At 38.4% G+C, this 22,607-nt stretch overlaps 1 protein-coding gene across 4 annotated transcripts in view; it reads right to left on the bottom strand.

Annotated features, from left to right (window-relative positions):
- NRAP (nebulin related anchoring protein) overlaps window positions 1-22,607 on the bottom strand; it is a 55,893-nt gene that overhangs the window by 2,687 nt on the left and 30,599 nt on the right. For all 4 annotated transcript variants that reach the window (XM_065672286.1, XM_065672284.1, XM_065672287.1 and 1 more), the window contains 20 exons: window positions 22,335-22,439; window positions 21,717-21,824; window positions 20,774-21,085; window positions 19,602-19,706; window positions 17,356-17,454; window positions 15,388-15,492; window positions 14,908-15,015; window positions 14,016-14,129; window positions 12,392-12,589; window positions 10,472-10,576; window positions 9,480-9,578; window positions 8,595-8,699; window positions 8,126-8,233; window positions 6,169-6,480; window positions 4,532-4,636; window positions 3,751-3,849; window positions 3,530-3,634; window positions 1,885-1,992; window positions 937-1,248; window positions 551-703 (listed from right to left, as the gene is read on the bottom strand). In XM_065672286.1, coding sequence (XP_065528358.1) covers window positions 551-703; window positions 937-1,248; window positions 1,885-1,992; window positions 3,530-3,634; window positions 3,751-3,849; window positions 4,532-4,636; window positions 6,169-6,480; window positions 8,126-8,233; window positions 8,595-8,699; window positions 9,480-9,578; window positions 10,472-10,576; window positions 12,392-12,589; window positions 14,016-14,129; window positions 14,908-15,015; window positions 15,388-15,492; window positions 17,356-17,454; window positions 19,602-19,706; window positions 20,774-21,085; window positions 21,717-21,824; window positions 22,335-22,439 — 2,865 coding nt within the window. The remainder of the gene's footprint in view (window positions 1-550; window positions 704-936; window positions 1,249-1,884; window positions 1,993-3,529; window positions 3,635-3,750; window positions 3,850-4,531; window positions 4,637-6,168; window positions 6,481-8,125; window positions 8,234-8,594; window positions 8,700-9,479; window positions 9,579-10,471; window positions 10,577-12,391; window positions 12,590-14,015; window positions 14,130-14,907; window positions 15,016-15,387; window positions 15,493-17,355; window positions 17,455-19,601; window positions 19,707-20,773; window positions 21,086-21,716; window positions 21,825-22,334; window positions 22,440-22,607) is intronic.

Below are 22,607 nucleotides of genomic sequence, written 5' to 3' on the forward strand. Positions count from 1 at the left end.
GCTGTTCAGCCTGGAGAAGAGAAGGCTGCGTGGAGACCTCATAGCAGCCTTCCAGTACCTGAAGGGGGCCTATAGGGATGCTGGGGAGGGACTCTTCATCAGGGACTGTAGTGACAGGACAAGGGGTAATGGGTTAAAACTTAAACAGGGGAAGTTTAGATTGGAGATAAGGAGGAAATTCTTTCCTGTTAGGGTGGTGAGGCACTGGAATGGGTTGCCCAGGGAGGTTGTGAGTGCTCCATCCCTGGCAGTGTTCAAGGCCAGGCTGGATGAAGCCTTGGGTGGGTTGGTTTAGTGTGAGGTGTCCCTGCCTATGGCAGGGGGGTTGGAACTAGATGATCTTGAGGTCCTTTCCAACCCTAACTATTCTATGATTCTATTGTATGATTCTATGATTCTATGGTTCTAAATATACATATTCTGTTGAAATAATGGGTAGAACTGTAGACTCCAGGAAGCATTCAGAAGCATTCAACAGGTTCTGTGCCTGTCTGCTATCTAGAGAGCAAAGCTGTTGGGATTTGTGAGAAGAACAGTTTACTCTACTTACAACTCCATATCCATACTGGGGAGAAGAACCCTGCAATGCCATTTCCCGAAGGTATGCTAACTCGGCAGCTCTTCTTGCCATTTCAACTTTGTGAGAACCTGGGGGAGTCCAGCCAATGCCTCTGAGCCAGTTCAAGTCAGACTTGTATTTTACCTGAGAGAATGAAACACACACCAGTGTGTATTATTTTCTTTGGCTCTAATCAAACCACACACTGTGTATTCAAGAGAGAGTATATAAAGAGTCTACAATAAATAGAATATTCATTTTCAGCAGACTGTAGTTCTTTCAAGAATGTGATCTGGTTGATAGGCAAGGTCTGCAAAGCACATTACCACAGACAGCTCTTAGCACTTGGAAAGACAGTGTCATTCAGCTATACTTACATCACTCTGTAGCTTGTATGCCTGCTTTGCATGCTTCACATTTAGCTGCTCAGGATCACAAGTGTATTGGTGAAAAGGCTGCTTGTAGTTAACATTACTTGCAAGCTGCTGGCTTCTCATAGCATGGAGGAATCCTGGCTGGTTGAGGTGACTCTGGAACTGTGTCATGTTTTGGGCGCATCCACTCCTGTATTGGTTGTCACTCTGGAGTTTCCCCACTCTGAGGACATGCCTGATTTTGGGATCATCATTTGCACTGAGGAATCCAATCCGCTGGCCTCTGTCTCTCAGGAAGGCTTCTCTGTATTTGTACTGGAGGAAGTGCAGAGAAATATCTCATTTTCACATTCAGAATGCCTTCACATTCTGTGATGAAATAACTTACCCTCCCCTAGATCCTATAGGGCCCTAAGATCAAGGGTTGGTTTGCTAACAAACTACATCTCCTAACAAGACACTTTGGAAGAATGCCCTTTGTGATAATCTTTAAAGGAGTACACTTAGGGACCCCAAAATACTCATCTCTCAAAAGCAACGAGAGGTCTTCTTACTGTTGCACTCTCGGGTGCACCCAATACACAGCTCAAGCAACAGCTCCTTCATCTTCAAGCTTTTTTGCCAACTGTGGTCTTCTGTGTTCAAAGGTGACCCACTTATTCTAGACCATGCTTTATTCATAGCCTAGTACCTATTTTATTTAACTACATCATAATATGCCTCCTTCTTAAGAATAACTCTTTGAAGTGAAACAGAGCAGCCTGGTATTGGACATTATTAATGGGAGCCTTTAGTTGGAAATCATTGCACATAACTGGCATTTTGATTCACTGGATCACCAATTTTCCAAACCAGAACAAGGTTCACTTACATCAGAATTCACTCCTTTTTACAGGCTGGGGGCGGCATGGGAAGAGGGTTGGGAAGTGTTTAAAACAGAAAGATGCTTACATCACTAGCAATCTCTCTTGAAGCCTTTGCTGTCTGGAATGGGATGGCGTCAATCCTAAAATCATAGCCAGATGCCCTTGTCTGTTCCCAAGATGTTTTATACAATTTCTGTGTTGAAAAGAAAGAAACAAAAGAGTCATTTCCCCCTGCAGTTTCTTAAATGCAGTCCCATAACTGCAATAATAAATGTTTTATCCTACTGGGCTTATTTGTATCAAGAGTCATCAGTACTATCTCCAAGGTTTTGATCCAGTTCTATAGCACTTCAAATTCTTTTCTATTCGCCATAATGATAAAATGCCTCATCTGAAAAGTGCCACCAGGGTTTCCTTTTGTACTTGAATGTGGTTGGTTTTGATGTGATTTAATTTCTATTAGAATCTGTGATGCGTCAGTCACATCAATATTGCATTGATATTGCCCTTATTCTCTCTTTTGATGCATCCACTTGCAGTGTCTTGGGTTTCATGGCATCATAATTTCAATACCAGTTATTTCAAGCTTTTCAAATGATCCCTGTCTCTATCCCCAGCCACATGTGGCTTCATTAACTCATATGGAGTAACAGCCAGTTCTAACATATTTAATGTGACTTTGAGGATGTGAAATACATTTACATCCTGAAGAGAAATTGCTCTAGATTTCGTTCTTCTTCCATCAGAAGCTTTCTTAAAACAGCTTCCAGTTTGCAGGTCCTGCTACACAGCCATGATACCTCAACTGACACTATTGGCTGTCACTTTCTGACTTTATTCATTTGCTTTCAGTGTTTGATTCACCCTCTCTGAGGTCTGTGACCACATGAAAACAAGCGCAAAGTCCACTTCACATTTTAAAAGATATTCTTCTGTTTCACTCATGAATTTAGTGCTAGGTGGTGCTTAATTTGAAGGTAAACTGAGATGTCAGAAATCCTGCGAGTCAGCCTGGGCAGAAGCAGTGCAAGCATTACTGCATACCCTGCTAACAAATCTAGAGCTGACCTTTCATCTGTGCAATCACCACTTTGCCTTTTACCTTCTCCTCTACCACTTCAAATAATGCAAATCCTACTTGTTTCTTTCACCTATAGAGCACCTATCACCAAACTAGGAACTCAAAGCTTCTTATAAACTAAGGTCACTGTGACCCTGCAGTTAAAGACAACAGCTATTTAATCTGGGAACAGTAGATTAGGAATAGACCGAGTGCCTCTGTCTGGAATAACATAGAAACAAAATCCCTTTAAACCAATTCCACTCACTGATTCAGTTGCATCCAGGTTGATTACAAGTGTGCCTAAAGGATCAGTTCAACACAGTGTTGTACAGGTAGATTATACAGTCAAAGAAAGAGGATTCTCTCTTCTCCCCCATCCAAACATACATAAAGAGATTTAAATTTGTAACTAAGCAGACCTATACTGAAGGACTGAAATCCTTAATAATAGTTACCTGCCCTATAAAGTAGAACTAGCTCTCAAAATAAACACCAGCAGATTTCCTGCTCCCTCCAGATCAAACCTAGAAACATGTTGGCTGTCCACAACCTCCGGCTTTTCTAGTTTTTGTCAGGCTCAGAGAACCTGGCTTCTACATATACATGGAAGTTTTGATTCCCTAGCAAGTGTACCAAGTCAACTCCATGATGTAAAAGGCTTACTTACATCACTGAGGTGAAGGGCGTTCTGGCGGGCTCGGATAAAATCTGGATGGTCAGGAGGCAGGGTGTACCTGTGCCTAGCTTCAGAATCTCCAGCCTTGTACAGTCTCTGTGGAGTCAAAAGTTATTGAATGCAACTGATACTGGAGGTAATGTTGAGATCAATTCTTTTATGCACTATAGCACAACAAAAGTTAAGATCACTTATAGTAAAATGAAACCTACATCACTGCACTGGAGGTAGCTGTTTTTAGCATGAATCAAATCTGGAGAGTCAACCACAGCAGTGAACTTCAAACTTTCTGGCTTCTGACGGTACTTTATCTGAGAGGGAGAGAAGGCAACAAGAACAAAGAAAAAATAAAACACAGGACATTTCTGTTAATGATATATCACAATTCCAAGCATGTGATAACTGGAGTAACACATAAAAGCCACTTTCCTTAAGCCACAGTATTAAAAACATACTGTTCTGCTATAGTCTCAGTTGCTCTTTGAGCTGGGGAATGGGCATATCACCGTATCCTTGCTGTGGTGCCCAGGCACTAAACCTCCTTTTGTGTGTGTGCAAGAAGGACTTCCCACTGAAAATTCACAGGCAAAATGCTTTTGAACACCACACTTTTGACAGCTCATAATTTTTCTCTATTAATGTATGATACTGAACAGGCAAATGCCCCTTCAGTGTGGTTGTCAATGCTGTATCTTTCTATATCACTTCCATAACCACCTGCTTAGAATTTCATAATGGAGTTTACCGCATTTATTTATTGCTACATATTTTGTTTATACTCCTGCATTTCATTCGGAATGGAAAATATTCAGCAGGTGTCACACAGTGGACTTGCATCTCCCATACTGCTTCTTGGTAACTTACACCTTGTATAAACAGGCTCCCACATCAAAAGGCAATGATAAGCTACATTCGTAAGTGTCATGTAACGAGGAGCCTTGATGGTAAACAATTCCTACAGACGTGCTATCCCATGAAAGATTTATCAGTTACCTCGCTGATGAGCTCTCCAGCCTTCTTTACACTTTCTATGTGCGGAGATCTCAGAGCCATCCAACCAACTCCTTTCATGAAGTTCAGGTCTGATTTATAGCGGTGCTGTTAAAAATGAAAATCGTTAGCTATCAGCTTTGTATCCACAGCTATTAAGGTTTCTTAAAAAGAGTCCCTGATTCTTATTAACATTTTGTGGGTTTTCATTTGCCATGCACATATCACATAGGAAAGCCAAACTGTTTGCATTTGTTCATTCCACCAGGAATTAAATAATGTATCATATGCAAGTTACAAGAGAAGGCCCCACGAGTGAATTAGTATGACTCAAAGCAGTAATAACCTGTTTGTACTGGGCGTAAAAGAGCCCCTTTTGAAATAATTTTCTGAGGTGAGTTCAAGTCAGGAATACTAATTATTTTATCTGGTGTACACTTCCTCATTAACCCCATTTCTAGAAGGACTCTTTCTTTACTCACATGAAAGGCTTGCTCTACCTCCTAATCCAGTAAAGAAAGCAAGGCAGACCCAATAAAAGGTGAAAGCCGGTAAAGCACCCACACTCCCAACAATTCTGACTTCTCCTTCAGAGTGACAGTGGCTGACTGTGTAACTTTAATCAAATCATCTGTTTTTTCAGGGTTTTCTTTTTTTTGCCCTATATGCAAAAAGACATAACAGCCAGCTGGCTCAAGCATGTTGTACATTATTACATACTGAGGGTATCAGACAAAACTACCTTTATAATTTCTCTGGATTTCTAACCTGTGGGGTCTCCCCACAGGTCTCCTCCTGTGGGGAGCCAAGTGCTGAGGTTCTTACCTCCCACCCTGTCCCTCTTTAGGCAGAGCTTCCTGCTACAGAGCAGTTCATGACACTGGACCCTGAACTGTCACAATACAGCTGCCTGCATCTATGCAGCTTTATGCATGCACTCAACATCTACATCTGTTAAAAGCACATATAGCCAATGGCTTGTCCCTGAAGAAAGGGTCTAAGGCAAAATGAGCACGGATGTGGCCCATGCTAAGATTCCATCATTTCTGTCATCACAGTTTGTCTGAACTTATCACAGAAACATAGCATCAACTAGGTTGGAAAAAGCCTTTAAGATCATCAAGTCTAACCATTACCGCATGCCAAGACCACCACTAAACTGTATCACTGAGGGCCTCAAACTTACATCTGCATGAGCAATTTCTGCAAGCACATCTGGGGAACTGGTTATTTGATATGAATATTTCTGCTTGCAAAATTACTTTCTAACATATCCCAAATCAACCTCTGAGCATTTAACCTTCTGCTCCAAGAATTCTGCATGTAGAGCATTGGCTGTCAAACCACTGACTGGCTGTGACCCAAACAGCTGAGAGAAGACTGTGTAGATCCCTCAGCTTTAGAATAACGAACATGGACTACAGTGATTTTCTGTTATGTTCATAACACAGAAACTTCTAATTCACATATATTCTATATGTGAGCAGCAATCAGATATCTTGCTGCTACACATACATAAGTTTACAAATAGTTTTTCTAAACACATTGCCCAATGTCAATACACAATCATCCGTGCCAGTCACTCAAAGCTGTGTTACTGCTAAATTCAATTTGCTGTTAAGAGAAGGGTTAGTCTTTACCTCACTCTGTAGCATGTGGGCTCTTTTGGCCCATTTCATCTTCATGTCTTCTGGGACTGCTGTAAATTCGTGGAGTCTCCGTCTGTAATCTTGATCACTCACTAAGGCCTGGGCTTTCCTGGCATGGACAAGGTTCACCATGTCCATGGGCAAATGATACCGAGACCACACTTCTTGGGACCTCTTCTTATACTCCTGCTCACTCTGTAATTTGGCAGCATGCAGGCAATGAAGCAACCTGATGTCGTCCAGAACACTTCTGGCACCAATGTGCTTTCCCCTTTCCATCACAAAGTTGTGTTTATACTGGTACTAAAAATAAAAAAGGGTAAAAGTGAAACAGTGCCAAACTTAGACTGGCTGCTGTAACTAAATTAGGATAAGTCATTGAATCATCTACGCTGTCTGTAAAAACAGCCAAAGTATGCAGCACTAGAAACTAATTATTTGAATCTCTCATTGCTCTCAATTTAAATACCACAGTAGTTGCAACATTAAACACACCTCAATGCATTCTCTGAATATGCCCAAAGCATTGATCATGTTTAACCCCAGTTCATGTACTTTTATTATCTCTCAGAGTTTTATTCCTATTGCTAGGAATGAGAACATAAGAAAAACAAACACAAGGCAGAATAAAAAAATCTATACCAAAGAGAAACATCATGCACTCTGTAGCCTTCACATTTGCAAATGCTACCCAGCTATTTTAAAGAGTAAATTCAGTTTTCCTGGATCAATAACTATGTTGAGAAGCCTAAGATGGTGATCTGAGCACAAGAATAAGCACAAGCAACCCCTCATTCTCATCTTAGCTGGGACTATGACTCTCCCTATGATCTTGCATTTATCCTCTCTGTGAAATAGTGATGATGACGATAATGATTATTTATACAGCATCAACAGGGTGCTTGGAACTTTAAAGGGAAGGCCTGGGCCCTGAAGAGTTCATAATGTAGTTGAAATGGGATAATAACACTTATCTACCACACAAGAGAGTTGTGGGGATTAAATTACAGTAGCTAATGTTTATAAAGTGCTTCCAAGATGAAGGTCCAAATTCAGATCTGTTGTAAGTGCATGTAATTCTGTTACGGACTTGTACCCTTTAGAGCAGATCTGAAGCTGTAAGCAAAAGCACTCTGCAAAATATGGTTAAGTATACATTATAAATGACAGCTAGAAACAGTTGCTTCATAAACCAAATATACATGTAATATATCCATATTTTATCACATTAGAGATTAAATATGCAACTAAATACTATATAAAATGAAGATTTCTTTTACCAAATTTAGCTCAGTTGTCAGTTTTTCCTAGAATTTATTAAATTTGTTCTGGGGAAAGGATGAACTTAGGCTTTCTGAGAAATGGATACTGCCATGTCTGAGGGGTTTGCAAACAACAATCCAGACGAGAGGATATTTTTAAGGATAAGATTTGTTTCCTCTATTTCCTAAATTAAGGGAACAAATATTTACAGGAGCATTCCCTGATTTTCACTTCCTAACCAGACAGGTAACTCCTGATTTTCAGACATTCAAAGAACACTCAGCTTCTTCTAATATTATTTCAATTCAGGAGCACTAAGCACTTCTAAAAAATAAGCTCAAAGCAGGGTGGACAGAGTTAGCAGGCACTTGATAATATGAGGAGCTGAAAACCTGGAAAGGAGCAGAATCCCTCTGATTTGTCTGTCTGCAAATACTTCAGTTCACTAGCTATTTCCCACTGGAAGATGTTTAACGACCTTGGTTCCCGATTAGAGGCAATTCTTCCTCCTCTTTATTTTTTTTAATTCACACAAAGAATCTCATTCATAAGTAATATATTCTGTCTCACACTTGTCTCACATGGTTATGGAGTTGCTTTAATTCAGTAAAATCTGCTTTAGATATTGTTTTACATGAAGTTAACAAGACTTAGGCAAGAAGGAAGGTTGAATCATTCAACTCACATCACTGGCAATTTCTCTGGAGGCCCTGGCAGTCTGGAACGGGAGTGCTTCCGTTGTCAGCTTGTAGCCTTGAGCACGCAGATTATGCCAAGATTCTCTGTATTTTGCCTAAAGTAGGAAAGGCACATGTAGATTGCTGTTTCACTTTCAAATGCACAAAGGAACAAACAAAGGAACCCTCTTTCATTTGTTATTCTGCATTACAGTCTCATTCTTCGTAATCAAAAGATTTTTTTTAAATTATCTTTGGGAAATCCTACTAACGCAGACAAAACATGTCTCGTTCTTTACGTAGATTTAATTTACTCACAACCTTTTATATGCTAATGGAGATAGATATTATAATCAAATCAAGGAAAGAAAAAATAGAATAGACCTAAGAAGTCCTCTACTTATATCCATCTTTCCTGCCACTGTACAATTCATCCTCCATACCAAGAAATGTAAGAAATACAGAACAAATCCTTACATCACTGAGGTTGGCTGCATTTATTCTTGCCCGTGTAAACTCAGGCAGACCCAGTGTTGGTGTATAGTGATGTTGACTGTCCTCTCCCGCCGCTTTATACAGGCGCTAGGAAAGAGATCAAAAAGGCAATTACAATTCATTTTCTTTATTGTTTCACTAATGTAACAGCAGGGCGTAAGTTGTTTATGATTATGACAACTATAGTCAATCAGCACAAAAACCAGCTAAGAATATACCACTGCAATTGCAGTGGGGTTTTCTTCTGGACAGGAAAAACTTTGACATTAAATTTTATACACAAATCATGATGCCAACCCGCTACATTGTTAGCCTTGCACTGTTACGTTCCCAGCAGGCCCGAAGTAGACCTATGAACATTAAGCAAATCATGAATGTGTGTTAAATAAAAAGGTAGGCATTTCTGTTAGACTGGCCATATTTTCTGGCTTGGATTTTTCTTCATGTTATTATAGATGATTTTGATAACTTGCTTCTGGGCTTCGTCTTGCATTTTTCCGAAATTAGAAATGTGATTATTTTTTTTAGGAGCCCCTTAAAGTGGACCATACTATGCAAATGAGCTCCCTCAAGAACACCCCAAAGACCTGATCTTTTGAGGCTCTGTTTCATTTACAAAACCCGACAATGGAACTCTATTGTATGGGTACTATTTAAGCTTTTTAAAAGAGATAGAATTGAAAATGGTTTAAAATGTTTGGAAATAATAAAATATGATCTGACTGTGAAAAAGCACAAATCAGTGATGTCTGCTTTCTTTTTGATGCATTTTGCTTTCAGAGCAGGGTTGTCTCTTTCCCACTCCTCCATCCCTAACTTGCTGCATTTTGAAAGGCATATTTTCTCACTCACGTTAGGAGAACCTACCTCATTAGCAATCATATTGCTGAATTTTGCATGAAGGAGGCCAGGAGAGTCTGTCACCGATGTGTACTTGAAGGAATGTGGCTGCTGACGATATTTACTCTGAGTTCACACACAAAGAAAAAGGAACAGAATAACTAAAGTGTCTTGTCAGTTAAGGGATTTTTCCAATACCAGTGGTCTAGTATTGCTTCTTGTGCCTAAAACTTTATTTGGAAAGGGTATGTGTCTATTGAGCATCAAACTAATTTACCTTTTGCTACTCTCAATTTGGTGTATTCAAGTCTCACAGGGGAAATGAAAAGTACGTAAGAAACAAGGTGTAAAAAAACCAAAGTGCTGCTATGCTGAATACAGTAATGAGGTTACTTCACTCCTTGGTGTCATTAACCCTGGCTAGTGGAATTGAAGTAAAGGCAAACCCACTCAGAGAGAAGTTGCTGCACAAGCCTGCTGAACTTTTCTGGGAGACAAACAAGGTTTCACCTGGCCTGTGGTCCTATGTCAGAATTGTGAGCAAAATAACTGCAAGATCACTGCAAAATCAATATTGAAAACAATAGCACACAAAAGCAGCAAGTGAAAACCAGGCTAAGAGTGTAAAGCAGCAGCAGAGCTGAGGACAGTGTAATTAATATATTGTGCCCTCCACAGGTCAGCCTATTTTTAGAGAAACAGTACAAGGTACTTACATAGGCACAGCCTGATTTTTAGTTGAAAAAAATAAAATCGATTCTAAAATAAATAACATAAAATAACAACCTCCTGAGTCTGAAACACAGGAGAAAAGATTTGTGAAAACAATTAGCAAAGTCTGCAAAACCTTGAACTCCTTCAGATTCACCCATCTGCAGTTAGGACACAAATAGAATGATCAAACGTAAGGGGAGGGAGCCTAGCATTATCCAGTGAGTCACTTTGCCAGCCCAGTTTAATAAAAAGACGTCTGGCAAATTCTTGTTTGTAGTTGGGAAATCAAACCCCTCTTTTGTTACCTCGCTGATGAGTTCAGAAGCTTTCTTCTTTCCTTCAATCTCTAGAGCCCCTGGAGTAATACATCCAACTCCTCGCATAAAGTTCAAGTCAGACCGGTATAAATTCTAAGGAAAACCAAGCAGAAGTAATTACAATTTTGCATTTGAGATGCCCTATATTTATTCATCCAAATATATACAATATTCAAATAAATCCATTTAAAATTAGTATCTACCACAGAGTTCATATGCGTTACCTTACATTCTTGCCTTTCTTTATGTGTCTGTGTGTGTTCAGCCCTGGCAGATCTCCAGTACAGAGGCAAGATTCTGAGGACTACTAAGTCTCATGAACACTGAATGATACTTGGACTCCTAACTTCCATTTGTAAGCTTGAAAAACCTTTTTCTAGATAGATATATGAATTTTCTTCATAGATAACATCTAAATCATAGGTATTATTTATTTATAAATATATATAAGACCAGTCTAGAAAAGTATATGAAAAGACTTTTAACTAAAAGCTGGAAACCTTTCAGTACGTGGAATTGCAGACAAGATAGCCTTATGTTTTAATAGCTCTGAATAGTCAAATATAATTAGGGAACATTGAGGAAAAATACCACTATAAGCCACTATACAGACTTTGTTAAAATGTTTTCCAGACCACCAAACCCAGCAGGGACTCCTTGGAAATACTACTTTTTCAAAAGTTACCAAGAGGTTACTGGTAGATACATTAGGACAAATATTATTTCATTTGATGATGATAAGTGTGTGGAGGGGGATTTTCTGCTTAGAAAGAACTATACAGACCAAACAACTAGGAAAGCACAGATTTGCCTACTTGATGGATATGTGGAAACTGCTACTGCTTACTGTGGGAAGAACTAGCTTTAGTTAATGAGGTGTTTTGGTTCAGCTACCTACTTATAATGGAAAAGGACGATGCCTTCATTTTATTGAGAACCAGCTACCCTTCCATCCAGGTCTAATCTCTAGACTCAAAGGCATCAATGGTGCTGCATACAGGAAATACTCTTCATGAAATGGAAAGTAAGAGAGAACACTAGAAGGTGGTCTCTTGTCTAATTTCAGCTATTAGCACCAGAGGGAGCACATTCTGCACTCTGAGATGTGTTGCTGCCAATCAGCATTTCACTCCCAACTCAAAGAAAGGCACGGATGGAAACCTGCCCCAGAATTTCTGATTACATGTGTTTTCAAGTTAGGGCAGCACAGCTGGCAACTGATGTTTATACTTGTTTGAACACAGTCTGACATCTTTAAGATTTCTGGCCGAAAGTGTTAAATTGATATACAGTAGCATTCTGGAGCCAGATACAGCCCCTCCTGAGGTCTCCAGAGGCAATGTAATCTATTAAAAGCCCTTTGCTCAGGGCTGTGCCTACAGACACAGCCTACCCTTGAATGTGTAAGGCATTATCAAGTTAATTTACTCAAGATTATGTAGAGAGCTAAACTCATCCTTCTTAGAATTTCAGTGGTTATGTTTTGGGGCAGAGCTTATAAATCTCTTAAAAATCAGATTTTTAACAATAGGCATCTTCCTTGTGGAAGTACATATGAATATCGCCCAGATGCAAACCAACTCAAATACTAGATGGCAACCAGTCTGTGTGATTAGCAAGATCTTAAAAAGAGTATGTTACCAACAGTGCAAACACCCTCACTTGCAAACACTTCTCTGCCAGATCATCTAAGATTACTATGCTTTACCTGGTGGTATAGCGTACACACACATTGTACAACTGCCCAATAAGATAGATGTCTCATTCCTGAATGCAATCAAGGGGGAACAGCCATAGTTTATCCCTCAGCTGCTGCTCAAATACATACTGTCAGCTCTCTTGATTTGGAACAGAATTCTCTTGCATCAAAACCAACAGGGAAATATTGCTGGGATACTTCGCAATTACCTCACTCTGTAGTTTGTTTGCATTCTTGGCACACCGCAACCTCAAATCATCAGTCAAAGAAGTGTACTGGTGTAGCAGCTGTCTGTATTCTTGTTCACTGACCAAAGACTGGGCTTTCTTGGCATGTACCAGGTTTATCATATCCAGTGGCAGGTGGAAATGAGTCTTTATATCCTCAAAACCTTGCTTATATTTCACCTATCAAATTAAAACCAGATCACATAGCACAGCATGGTAACTAGAATTCAGGTTTTGATTAGAAGACACATTCTCCATATTTCTTCCATTATCCAGTATAAATTATTCTTTCTAAAGGTAAGTTCCCAACTTGTTTAACTATACTGTGAATGATCAATAGTTAGAATATGTGGCAGCCTATTCTTCATCAAAATAGTAGCCATCTACATTATAGTCAATTAAGCTGAGATATCATTTATATTTTTTTGTGAAAACTGGATACATTGAATTTATAGAATTACCAAGCTGATAAATGAAATTTTAATCCACTGTATTTCTCGAAAGCACAATAAAAAGGTGAAGCTACTGCCTGAGGATAAAATGCAAACAGCCATATTTATATTATAGTTAGCACGAATTCTCAATCAAATTATTTGTTGGTCCCCATCGATTCAGCCAGTTTCATTTCATAGTGTTAAATGGGATTTTTAGTGGTTGTTTTTTTCCCATTCTGTCTCTGTTCAGGAAAAGAAAGGTGTACAAATCTTCAAAGAACTTTTTTCACATGACATTTCCTTATCAGACTATGCAAATTTTAGATGTTCAGGCTGCTCATCCAGATAATGAACATCCAGAGTTATTGATGATCATCAAACTGATTTAGAATAACCTGACAGATGGATGAATTCTTCAGATACTTAGTGTTACCTGTATGACTAAACATACCATCACACAAGAGAGAATCCCAGTACAAGCTGAGCACTCACTGAAATCCACGAACACTCTCCCATCTATATTCACAATCAGGCTTACTATGGACAATTATGGTAAGTTATGTAGTTCTTAGATTATTTATGTGTTTAAAGTCAGACAAATATTTCACTGCTTTCTGATCAAGCCACAGTGTTCAAAATGCACTGAACAGTCATGATTCTTACAGACAATGAACAAATAAAGTAATTCTTAGCATGTACCAAGACCAAGTGGGAACCATTTCCCAACCAAAAAAGGCCAACTTGAAATTCCATAAACTCATTCATCCTTCTGTCTTTCAGGAAAACAGTAAAATGAAAGTAATTACTGAATAACTTTGTATCTCTACCAAATCTAATTTACTTCTGTACAAAACACACTACCAACTTTCAGTTAGATCAGCCTCTGAGTGACACTTTCAGTACAATATTCTATGCTAGGCATTAGTTTTATGCAGGAGGAGTTTGTGCAAGAATGCACAATATTCTTTTATTTTCAAATTCATGGAATTGTCAATAATGTAAAACAATGCCAAGAATATCATAAGTATATCAACATATCTGGAAATTGGGGAAGAAAGCCCTAATTCTTAAATAGTAAGCTATTCCACAGAGCTAAGTGCATCTTCCATGAGGAACTACTTACTATTAGGAAACCACTTCCAAAATGCCCACATCTTCTTTCTTATACTTACATCACTCTGCAACGATGCTGCATGGACTGAATGAGCAATATGAATATCACCTTCCAGGCCACGTGAGCCAAGCATCTGTCCTTTCATTTTCTGAAATGCCTCCTTATACTTGTGCTACAAAGGAAATAAGAATAGAAATGTGAATTGAAGTATTAGTCAGATTGTTAAAACCTGAATAAAAGGGTTTTAATGTTATAGAAAGAGAGCTATGGACAATAAATTCTGGCTATACCCAGTATGATACTAAATCTGAATGGACTTTTAGTGGATACTTGGAAGATGTCACCTGTGCAAACATTTTAATACCTTATCCTATTGAGAGAAAAACACGCAAAAAATACAATGAACACTTACAAACAGCTTGGGTTAGTTACCTGCTATTACACAGGTGGCGGAAGACAAGAACCTGGTACAAGTTCAACCTCAGACTCAACCTCTGAGGAGCCTCTCCCCATCAGCTCTCTAGCAAAGTCAGAACAACTAACTGGTCTCCTATACTTATCTGTATATCTCTACAACCTTTAAAGGACACTCAAGACAAACCCTGAAGAGTAGAACTTCCTGAATAAGCAATCTCTTCCAAAGCGTGCCTAACTAACAGTGGCTGACAGCTTCTGAACAATCCCTGTGATTGTCCAGTCACTTACAGCAGATAAGTTAGTCAACTTTGCTAGGGGATGTTTGCTTTTGCAAACCTTCCTTTGCTTAGTTACCAGTAACACTTCATTGTGGCTGCACCTTCAAAAGCACAACTAACTAGACCAAGGCCATATGTCTCCCAAATGTAGAGTTATCAAGACATGCTGTTTCCATCAAGTGTCACTCAGCAGAGCAGAAAGTCTGGAGTGACTGACATATCCTACTGGACAATATCAGCAGTAAGTTCACGTACATCACTTATGATTTCACCCGAAGTCTTTGCTGCCTGGAAGGGAATGGCATCAAGTTTCAGTTGATAGCCACCGTCTTTCATCTTTCGCCAGGACTCCTTATAGTGAATCTACGAAATACAGAACAGGAATAAAGAAGAGTTGCTGTTCAGAGGGTTGAAACAGCAATGCTATTGCTATCCTAGCAAGGTTACCACATTAGTTTCATTCTACTCCAACACAGAGGGCTAACACAAATTAAACTATCAATACACAACAGGAATAGTCACATTAAAAATGTCCATTATAAAAATTAAGATTTGTTCTTAATCTAAGTTAGAAGAAGTTTGATTTCTCATATTACTTCAGAAACCTTTAGACCACAGAATGATCATATACTAGGGAAAGGAAAGAAATTTAGTTTGCTTTCCTGTGAAAGACTAACAACAAAGAACTATCAACTTTTTCACTTCCCTTTAAAATATTAAAGCTCAGATTTATACCTCACTGATATTCATAGCATTTAATTTGGCCTGAAGGATTTCAGGAAGATCTGTTGTGGGTGTATACTGATGCTTTACATTCTCTCCATGCTCCTTGTACAGCCTCTGCAAGTAGAGATGAATTTCAGTAGCAAGTACTTACTACACATGCACATTGTTCAGAGACAAAAACATTGACAAATAGGTCTATGGAAAGCAAAGACTACAAAAAAGTGACAGCAGCATTAACAGATAAAGGCAAATTTATCAGTCAAAAAGTATTCAAAAAGCTTTGAGTCTGATACACCTATCAGCTAGAGTCTGCTAGAGAGGGACTCCTTTGAGTGTATAAATCAATAGACAGGAAAATTCAGATATTTGAATACTAATTTGATAAGACTTCCAACATACGCGAATAGGGAGGAGCATAAACAACAATTGTTACAGATGTGCAGCCCTAAGTGGCCTATGAAAACTCTGAAATTCCACAGAAATATGGGGAGTTGAAGTTCCCCAAACACATCTCTCCAAAGTTGTTAATTTTTAGCAGATAAATATAATGGTAATTAGCTGTGCAAGTACTCCAAATTTAGTTCCAGAGCTAGTTGCAAAGGGGTGCTCAACAGTCAATGGCAGAGGAATAAAAATACTCAGAATGGTGAGTGATCCCATCATAAAACAGGGAGCTATTCGTATATATATGAATATATATATTCGTATATATATATATATGTCTATATGAGCTATTCGTATCAGTTCTTGGAGGAAGAATATAGGGCTGGCCCAGGACTAGCTAGCTTTTGGATGTCTGCAGACAGATGACAGGAGTTCTATGCAGTTAACTGGAACTTCCCCTACAATGCTTACACACAGTTCACCTCTTCCACATTATCTTTCTTTCCCAGTTTAGTTTCTTCTTACACTGACACCATAATTTCAGATGAGCACACATCGCCACCATTTGATTTGCCCTTAGATATGACCCATGTCTTGACCACCTGACTTGCCATTCCCAGGCTGTAATTTCTGTGTGAAGGTTTGAAATCAGGATGAAACTCTCCATTTCACCCTGCTGCCACTTTCTTTAGCAAGTAGACCCACTTGTATTACAACTCCAGAAGAGGAAAATTAATGAGAACTCCATGTGTGAAGTAGAGCAACAGACTGATTTTGACTGTGGCACAGCAGAACAAAATGACTTATATTTATCCTGCCTGAGATGTAAGCCTTTTGGATCTTATTAATTACACCAAAGGCATAGACACTATAAGTATTACAATAGCATGTGTTTTACACAAAGTCTTTCATCTTCTTCTTCACTTTAAAAATATCTATTTTCAAAATAAAACATCCTCTCATGTTTGAAACTTGTCTTTTTTGAGTGACTTTTGCTTACTATTCACTTCTGCATTATCCCAGTTAAGTCTACAATATTTTTAAATCGCTCTTCTATTAAAAATAAACATGTTTAAACACCAAACAGCCTCAATTCTTCCCTTTCAGGTTTCCCCTCCTGGATTTCTCTCTCAGCAGGATGACAGCTTGAAATTATTTATTTTTATTTCCTTGTCATGCTGCCTTACATTTTATTTTGAAAGAACGTGCAGAAACTGAAATTTGAAAGATCTGTTTGAAAAGGGGAAAGGACCCCAAATGCGTTCTTCCTCAATGAATTTCAAGAGGCCAAAAGACTCTGAAGGGCCAAAGGTCAGTCCTACTCTTAAATTTTACTTCTGGGAAAAAAAGCCAATTGGACAGAAAGCCCTTTTTTTACACGAAACTCCCATTCATTTTACTGGCATCTCTACAACTTCCCATTCCAAGATAGAAGCATGCTTTTTGTGAGATGCACCACACCAGAACACAGAAGTTTCATGGTTCCCAAGGATAATCTCAGAGAAAGAAAGAGAGAGAAAGCCAGTGCTTCAATCGGGTCGTTCAAAGAGGATACCACTCTTATAATCATAATGTATATACATTATAACTTACATCCACAGCCTGGTTATAACTAATTCTAGCCTGGATCATCTCAGGAGTGTCTTTAATACTGGTAAACTTCAAAGCATATGGATGCTGACGGTACTTCTTCTGTTGAGCAGAAAAAGATCAAAGCTGTGAATTTTGTGCTGCTCTTTCATGCTATTTGAAAGAGAAAAATCATAGGTTGCTGGAGATTAGAGTGAATTTGTGAACATAATTATTATTCCTCTTTCCTCATCTTTATGTCCTAGGTACCTTCAGATTAATATTTGTTTCAATTTAACAATAACCTTTTGCCGATTAATATTAAAGTATTTCTCCCTAAATATAAGGAAAACATTTCAAAATTGGATATTGCCTACTAAGTACTCCATAACTCAGGATTTTAAAATCTTTTTCAGATTATTTCAAATACAGTATGACAGATTATATTTTTTATCGACAGTTTCTTTAAGCAAGAGATCATATACATTTGTAGTGCGTTAATAATGGCAACCATTTAATTTACTGTTCCAGGGTTTAGGTTTCCTCCTTACATTTACAGCAAATCTGTGCAGCCATTAACACTATGCCTAATTATTATGGTATATCTTCTAGATAATTATATTAGTTCTGCTTGCTTGAAAGGACCCATAGTAGTTTCTGAGAGATCTTGTTACACATACATAATTAAGATGAAGGCTGTTTGATGGCAAAATGTCACTTTTTCTACATGGCCAGGTCTCTAAATGCTTCCCTTCCTGCATTAGCTGTCCTAAACCCATCAATACTCTTATCTCTTCTCTAAATAGTGCATACTGAATTTTCCCAATGCCTGTGATGAACTCCCAAGTCAATAAATGTGTTCATGAGTCTTCTGGAAATTCTTTCTATCTCAGTGTTTGATTCTAAAGGCATGTCATCCTTTAAATTGAGCTATGATCCACAGAAGTTTACCTATCTGAGGCAACATCTTGATTCTTTGGGAACTCAAAATACCCATAAACCACATTAACTCTTCCAAGGTATTACAAGCTTATGAGCAATGTTTCCCTTTAAAATGAGCAACCTTTCTAAGTTTAACTGGGGACAAAAGTGGTTTATTCTTAATTCTGATCAGATTTAGAGACAAATAAGGGTTGACCAGAACATGTCTACACAAAACTCCTAGAAATATTCTGGAAATTGCTTTTTAGCAGTACTATATGGGCTAGTCACTGTATGTATGTAAGAAAGGAGGAGGCTCATAGCCATCTAAAATTATTCAGTACTCACAAAAAGGTTGAGATGGACAACCTAGCAGGACAAATTTCTACCTGGCAGTTTTCACTACTAGAACATCAAAATGGTATACCTCTAAAGATTCAGAGTTACTATTCCAGCCAGCATTGCTGTACTAGCTTTTATGAAACTACCTTGCTTGACACTAGCTGAGAATCTAATTTATTGTGCCTAAGAACTCCATCCTTCTTCACTGTAAATGATTACATGGGAAAAAAAAAATGTGTTTGCAATCAGCAGATGTGAAAGGATGACCGTATTTTCTGAGACACTACACTAGTGGCTGTACTGTTATTCTCACTGAGTGAATGGACAGATGATTCCTGCATTACCCATGATTATCTAAAAAAATCACAGGATTCAGTCTCCTACTGCAGCAGATTCAGCCAGTAGGACTTCTTACAAAACAGTAAAAACCGAATACTATGGACCTTTTAACCGTTTCCACCAGGCCTTAGAAGGTCTCATGGGACTGGTATGAAGGATTCTAGAGTTTGCCTTTTCCTATAAGTGATATTGGTTACAGAGAGAAATAAGGATAAAAACTACTTGGGCCGATAGATAGCTACAGACAGAGATATCTATATGAATATCAATAGCTAGCATGAATATATATGAAAAAGGAACAAGAAGGAACGTGTATCTGTTACAAAAGAAGGTTCTGGGTCCAACGACTGGATCTTTTCATCATCTCTACTGTTTTGCTTCATTAAAAAGGTAGGCTAGTGGGTAGCAATTGAGCACTGTTTGATTGCCATTATTATTCATAATATCATTTGTCACCTACTTTGTTTTTGCAAAGGCTATATGGACTCCTACTGGTGTGTGTTTGGTATCTGGTTTCCCTCTAATTACCAGTCCTATCCCTGGTTTTGAGGGCTTTCATGTGCTGTGCCTTTCTCTTTCCCCTTTGAGTGGAAATTATTTTAATTTTATACAGACATTTTGCACGCATTATGCAGCAAATTCTGTTACATGCTGTCATGAAATCTCACCTCACTAATGAGTTCTCCTGCCTTCTTAGCCTGCTCCACATTTAATGACCCAGTGGCTATCCATCCAGCTCCTTTCATCCAGTTCAAATCTGCTCTGTATCGGTTCTGACAAAGAAAAAGAAAAAACACTATTGTTGGTGTTCATACACTTAAAATGCCATTAAAGGATTCAGACATCTCAGGGACAACAACCAAGTCAAATTAGTGCCTGCTTTTGTTTTATTCACTATTGTACAGTTGCAAGGGAAGCAAAAAATAAAACAGAGAATGAAATAGAAGTATCAGGAGTCGCCAGCACTTGTGCAATGTGCTGCGCGAGGTAATTTTTAGAAGTGGTCTACACTTTACTGTCATTTGTAATTTTTAACCTCATGTGGCAAAAACTTCAGTGTTGTGCACAGTGCACTGTTTAAAAGATCATTAATGATTTGCAATGATAAGAAAATGATATTTAGTATTTCCCAATCCCTATCCTTTTGTTATATTGGAGGGAAAGCATCTAGTTTTTCACTTTCCATGTGTTTTTAAGGAGGAAGTGTACAGGAGTATTTCTCATTTTCCTCACGAAATCTCTCCCACCAACAGTCTACTGAATTCCAAAAAGCTTATACAAGTAGTACAGCTGCCTTTCTCAAAGAAGCCAGACAGGTTTCAGTGGTTATACCTCAACAAGACCTGTACAGATACTTAACTTAGTCTCCTTGAAAAGTTCTGACTTAAAACTTCAGAATGGAAGGCCTAACTTAAAGTAACCATTTACAGTATCAGACAGTTTACCTGATGCTTACAGCTGAGCATGTAACCTGTATGAAATTTTATCACCAATTTTATCACTATACATTATTTAACCACGCTGCATATTAGGTAAAAAAAAATTAATGCACATCATATACGAACCCTAGTGTTTTATTAACATTTGAAGCAGACTTTGAAGAAGCCATGATCATAAAACAGGATTATAACTCTCCTCAAACTGTACACCTTTTGCACTGCATATATCTTTTGAGCAAATACATGGTTAATATTTACCAGTTTAATATTAATTAATAGTTGAAATATTAGGTGCATAAATATTGTGGCATTAAAAGCATAAGCATCTGAATAAACTCAGTCCTAAGTGTCTGCATGGGTTGAATGAAGGAGCACTGAAATATATTAAGAGCGGGACTTACATCACTCTGCAATCCATAGGCCCACTTGGCCCATGCCACTTTCATGTCAGTAGGCAGGGCTGTGTAGTGATGGAGAGCTGTCCTGTACCCTTTATCTGTGGCCAAATTCTGAGCCTTTTTGGCATGGACAAGGTTAACCATATCCATGGAGATATGGAACTGATTCTTTGTGTCCTCAAATCCCTTCCTGTACTCCAGATCACTCTGCAACTTTGACATTTGAAGGGAATGAGCCATCTGTGAATCTTCCTCCACAGCCTTTACTCCAATCAGCTTACCCTTCATCTTCTCATAACCTTCCTTATATTTAATCTGTGAAATAAAAAAATACACCACGAGTTATTGATCTAAGCTGCCAAACTGATAGCTCTGCTAGTAGTAAAGCAATGGTCTGTCAGTACTGTGACATGCTCGGTCCTTGACACAAGCAACTAAGAAGTCCATTTGCAAAAAAGAACTGTAATGATATAGAAATTATCAAGTGTTTGTAAAGAATAAACCTTTTCTCAATAATAATATGTTCACAAAAAAGCTTTAAGAGCTCTTTTCTTTTTGTTTCTTTCTAGGAAAAACAACATTCTCTAAGCACTGAGGTCAGAAAGTTCGTTTGGGAATTTTCTGGCCAAGCATAGATGTACTAAGTTATGATGTTTCACAGAGATTTCCACTTCATTTTGAGTTCTAAAATTCACCCTCAGGTCAAAATGAGAATAGAAAACCACAGTCAGCATGTGGGGAAAAACTCTGAATTGCTCACAGCAAACCTTCTGACTAATTACAGAATGCCAATCACCCAGTCAACTCCTCCATTGCTCCTTAGCACAAATCAATTGAGGGTGGCTCAGGGCACTGAGACATATGTGACACATCCCCAACACTCTGGTAGCAACCTGGATTGTCAGCTGTCCTATAAAGAAAGAAGGCTGATGGAGTCCGTACTCACATCACTTGCCAGATCCCTCTTTGCCTTAGCTGTCAAGAATGACAAAGCATCCAGACGGAGCACGAATCCTTTTTCCTTCTGCTTCTCCCAGCTACTCTTGTAGAGTTTCTAAAGAGATGACAATAACACAGACTCAATATATCAATATATCAATATATCAATATATTCTGTTTGTTCTACAGTCACAGTGAAAGCTCTCAGATAACATCAGACCAGCAAGCACTCCATGTCCAGCAACCATATATTTAAAGAAGAGATGTGGTGTCTTCACTGACATAATGTAACTGTGGATACAGTGGGTACTGTAACCCCATTATCTCACTGCTTCCAGTGAAATTGTCAGTATGCCATTCATCTGGAAGCATGTGGAAAATACACAGCTTCAAACTCTAAAGGTGACAAGTCCTCAGAACAGCAGATGTGACTTATATTTAATTAAGAGAAAGTAATTAAATTTAGTTAATTAAGTTAATTTAAGTAATTAAATTAAGTTTTTACATCTAAAACATTTGGACCTTTACAAAGAAAAAAATCGAACTTTCACAGACAGAACAAACATTGCAACAACAGTTGTAACTATTCACAGGAGTTAAACCAGATCTCTATCTCACACATTACCTCACTGATATTGGCAGCATTTGCTTTGGCCAGCAGAAAGACAGGATCATCTTTGCTGATGGTGTACTGATGAAGAAACTGCTCTTTTCCTGACCTGTAGGCAACCTGTTCACAGAAAGCAAAGCATGGTTTAACAAGCAGTAGTACACATTTAATAAAGAAGGAATATTGATTAAAACACCCCAAATATGGGATTTGTTAGGGTTAATTTATTTGGTGACTTTCTCTTTAGCATCATGACATTTTTTTGCAAATATGAATTTAAAAGCTGAC

This window comes from Lathamus discolor, chromosome 3, assembly GCF_037157495.1.
Source record: "Lathamus discolor isolate bLatDis1 chromosome 3, bLatDis1.hap1, whole genome shotgun sequence".
NCBI lineage: Eukaryota > Metazoa > Chordata > Aves > Psittaciformes > Psittacidae > Lathamus > Lathamus discolor.